Below are 3,957 nucleotides of genomic sequence, written 5' to 3' on the forward strand. Positions count from 1 at the left end.
TTATTTTACTAGTGGCAACCTTTAGCAGTGCCATAGACCAAGAGTAAGAATGCTTAAAAGCCTGGAGCTGTCTATTGTTTAGACTAGATGACACCAGACAACCAGATAATTTTTCAGAATATAATATTGTATTTCTCAAAGCAACAAAGGTTCAAAAAATCATTAAATCTTTTGTATTTTGAACGCATTTTCTAATCCACTAAATACATGGTCGAGGGCATGTATGAGAAAACAAAAGAGCGTGGATAAGCGGATCAGGAAATACAAAAGATTTTTCGGTTTTCTCCTGTGTTGCTGTGGAAAATGAAATTATTTTTTACAAAAGAAAACATAAACGTGAAACCATCTCTTTTCATCCACAACTTATATGAATAGTTTTACGCTATTCAGCGTTTTATTACACGTTTTGTTACTCCTTGTAGCTTACGCCGCCAGTGGAAAAACGCCCCCTAAGTTTGACTTAGTATTAAAAAGTAGATAGTGTGGTCAGGTTTTACAAAAATGCAGGTTGTTTGTAGGAAAAAAATAAGATATAGCTGAAACTTTCTCATGCCCAAAATAACCATAAATAGCATCTTCTGCGTGAATTATCTTGAGTTAGATAATGAAATCGGCTATACCCGTTTAAAAGTCTTCTGTATAGTTTTTCGAGAGCTTTCGAATGGTATACTTGATGTCTGAAAATGAGTTTGAAATTTTCAAAAAATTTCGCCCTTAGGGTCTGGGGAAAAAAGAAATTGCCCAAAAAAGGGATGTTCCACCAGTGGGATTTTAGCGGATTTGTTCCTGAGGCATAACCATCCTATAGAGAAGGTCCGGAGAAAGTTTCAGCTAGATCTTATTTTTTCCCGTAAATTATGCTAAACGACCCCACTAAGATGAAACTTAACCCTATTAGCCCCAGGGGGTGGTAGAATCTACAATCATGGTCAAAATCTATTGAGAATTAAGCTTGTTTTCCCGTTTTTCGAAATTTGGAGTTCGGGCGGGAAAGTTGATTTTGGGCTATCTCTCAAATTTAATTGGATATTTCAATTTGGCTCGGGTTTATACATACACCTCCAGGCTATGTAATGAGCCTTATTGGACCATTTTTAAACATTTGCATCCTCAGATCCTAAGGTCCTAAGTCTCATTTTAAGATTTTAAGGGTAGAGTTACAACTCTACCCTTCCAACCTACTTTAGAGCACTTGCAAATCGATTGTAGTTTCAAAACTTCCCAGTGGATTTCCCTTTTTTCTCAAATATTACGACCATGATTGTACCACGCTGGAGTTCTTTTGCGTATATCCCCTGTATATCTCAGAGAAAAATTTTTTAAACGACTTGAAACTTTCTGACTTTCAACAAAATCTTATTAAGAGTATTATTTTTGCAAAATTTTAGGGTCATAGCTTGTCCCGATCAGGTTTTATGACTTTATTGTGAAATATGACATAAAACCCAGCTAAAATCGCTTAAAACTCAAAATTTTAAAGTGCTGATAACTTCTAACGTCATCATTTATGACGTCATCAAATTTTGAAAAATTTACTCATCTTCAGCACAGATTTTAAGATAAAACCTAGATGGAAAATGCAAAACCAGCAATTATGTTAAGAAGCAGCCTTTTATCTTTCATAATCTTCAAACAGAATCTAAATATCTTTATTGGTTCGATTGTAATAGACATTTTGGTAAACCATATATTTTGGCTTTTTTCCGACAGGTTGAAATTTTGGCTTTGGGATGACGGCATCGGTTTTTAAATGACGTGATCAATTTTTTTTATTCCAGGAAATTATTTTATGATGGAGAACATCTGTACCAAATTTCATGACCGTAACTCTCCTAAATCAAAAATAATCGAGGATGGTAGATTCTACCCCCTCCACTTGGGTATACAAAAACTCGGATCTAATTATGGTTTTGTGCTCGTTAGAAATAAAAGACATGTTTATGATTAATCATTACCTAAGTGAATTGAATGATACTAGAGATAAAAATGAAAAAAATCACAAAGAAAAGACGAAATTGGTCAAGATGCATATTGTATATAGTAATTATTGATGATAGTATTTGCGAAGGAAAACTGATCTTCTAGCCAAGTATGTCAATGCTAGTGCCAAGCAAAGAACAGATATCAGTGGATAAATAACTTCGCTGACTCCGAATAGAGTTGAAGCTGTAAAATATCCTAAACACAAGGCAATTTTGATAGCTACCATTCTGAGTCCAATGACAGAGCACATTGAATGCGCTGGAACAACCATAGAAAGAAGTACTGTTGTAAAGGCTGTTATGCCATACCCAACTACAAGATTTAAAGTTAATGTTATGAGCAGCATTATGGATCTTAGAATAAAACTTTCGATATCACAGTTCGCCAGAATGGTAAGAAGATTTAAACTTATGCTATTCCCAATAGCGCTGACTATGATAAGAAAGTAAATGTCGACACCGGTATTCAGACGTTGTATTCCCGTCATGATGACAACTGCAATGAAGACGGTGATAACAGGGAAAACACTCAGTCGTTCGATGGACCAATGAAAGACGTTCACCGCAATCATGTTCACCACTAAATCACCTTGAGTGTAAATGAAATCAATGATCAAAATTGTTACCAAGACTAGCACGATGTCTGGGTTTGTTAGCATTTCCCATGAGCTAAGCATCCTATCTGTCCCTGTTGAGTTGTTTACACTTTTCATGTTGGTTGTTTTAATGAATATCTCATACCCTTCGTCTTTAGTTAAGTCACATAACAGAAAACTAGCCATGATCAAGTACAAGGAGGATACGAAAATTAGGACAACGGCAACAAAATTATACTGGTTGAAAGAAAGGCCAAATAGCTCGAAATTAACCCATCCAAATAAGACGGGGGAAGCAGGTGCTAATGCATGAGCAATGATGGCATACATATCTAATCGTATAGCAAGAGATGCAAGTTCGTCTGAAGTGTATGTTCGACTGATCTCACCTGAAAGGGAATAAAAAAAAGTGCTTCAAAACAACGACTTTGATATTAATCGTAGTTAGACAAAACAGGTAAGGATCCTTTAAAGACTGCCAAATGATGAAAGTTAATATTCAAAACCCAGCGGCGGAGCGGGACGTCCTAGTAAACCCTCAATTTAATCGTTTAATAAGCGATTTGTCAAAGACATACCTACATATGCTGGTCGTACACCATCAGCAATCCCACATAAAAATCTTCCGAAGATAGGTAACCAATTCATGAATGGTAACACGTATAATAGGTTGCCTGCTATATTGAACAATCCGACAAAAAGAGATGTCTGTCTTAAGTTTCGATGACGATCGACGTGTCGGCCAACCATAGCCGATGAGAACATGGAGGATAAAGCGAGAGCTCCGGTTGCCAATGAATAGTACAGCTTTGGATCCCTAACTTTCAAAACATTTTGAAAATAGTAGAGAGCTGATATAGAGATGGCCGATCCCTCAAAAGCATACAAACACTTCATCACGATAAAGACCAATAGATTATACTTCCTCTTTCGGTACCATGATCGCAATAACTTCCCTTCTTCTAGTGTCATTTCGACTTCTTCTCTGACCATTTCAATCTTAATATTAAAAATTTGATCTTTACATTAAAAATATTTTGATTAAATATCAAAAGACATGAAGAAAAATGGCATATCATGCGGTGTAGAGTACCAAAAATCAAACCACTCTCTGAAAATCCCTTAGAATTATAAAATCGATATTGATTTGCAACAAACATGGAGGTATAAAGAAAAACAGGAGTAGAATTTGTCGGTAATTGGTCGTTAAAGTCTTTTGATTTCTTTTATGAAATATATCAAAATACTTGTCTCGACAAAAAACGATTTTTTAATAGAGCTCAAGATTGCTCTGAACATTTTTACTATCAATATTGAAGATTTCTAGCCTTCTAATATACGAAAATTAAATAAAACTTCGTTCATGAAACAAGTTTATG

The 3,957-nt window shown here is 35.3% G+C and overlaps 1 protein-coding gene across 1 annotated transcript; it reads right to left on the minus strand.

Annotated features, from left to right (window-relative positions):
• Nucleotides 1-1,944: 1,944 nt before the first annotated feature.
• On the minus strand, nucleotides 1,945-3,594 carry LOC136800726 (uncharacterized). The gene is made up of 2 exons (XM_067057382.1): nucleotides 3,157-3,594; nucleotides 1,945-2,967 (listed from the first exon to the last, which is right to left on the minus strand). The coding sequence occupies exons 1-2, from the start codon at nucleotides 3,569-3,571 to the stop codon at nucleotides 2,045-2,047; spliced, it is 1,338 nt and encodes a 445-aa protein (XP_066913483.1). The 5' UTR covers nucleotides 3,572-3,594; the 3' UTR covers nucleotides 1,945-2,044.
• Between the last annotated feature and the right edge of the window lie 363 nt (nucleotides 3,595-3,957).

The sequence above is a fragment of the Clytia hemisphaerica genome, unplaced genomic scaffold, assembly GCF_902728285.1.
Source record: "Clytia hemisphaerica strain Z4C2 unplaced genomic scaffold, Clytia hemisphaerica genome assembly, whole genome shotgun sequence".
NCBI classification, from domain to species: Eukaryota; Metazoa; Cnidaria; class Hydrozoa; order Leptothecata; family Clytiidae; genus Clytia; species Clytia hemisphaerica.

What these genes read in the sequence shown, in the direction of transcription:
- LOC136800726 (XM_067057382.1), bottom strand. Translation starts at nt 3,571, where the DNA reads ATGGTCAGAGAAGAAGTCGAAATGACACTAGAAGAAGGGAAGTTATTG. An exon ending in TGTACGACCAGCATATGTAG is followed by an intron (nt 2,968 to 3,156) that starts GTATGTCTTTGA and finishes ATTCCCTTTCAG; the next exon opens with GTGAGATCAGTCGAACATAC.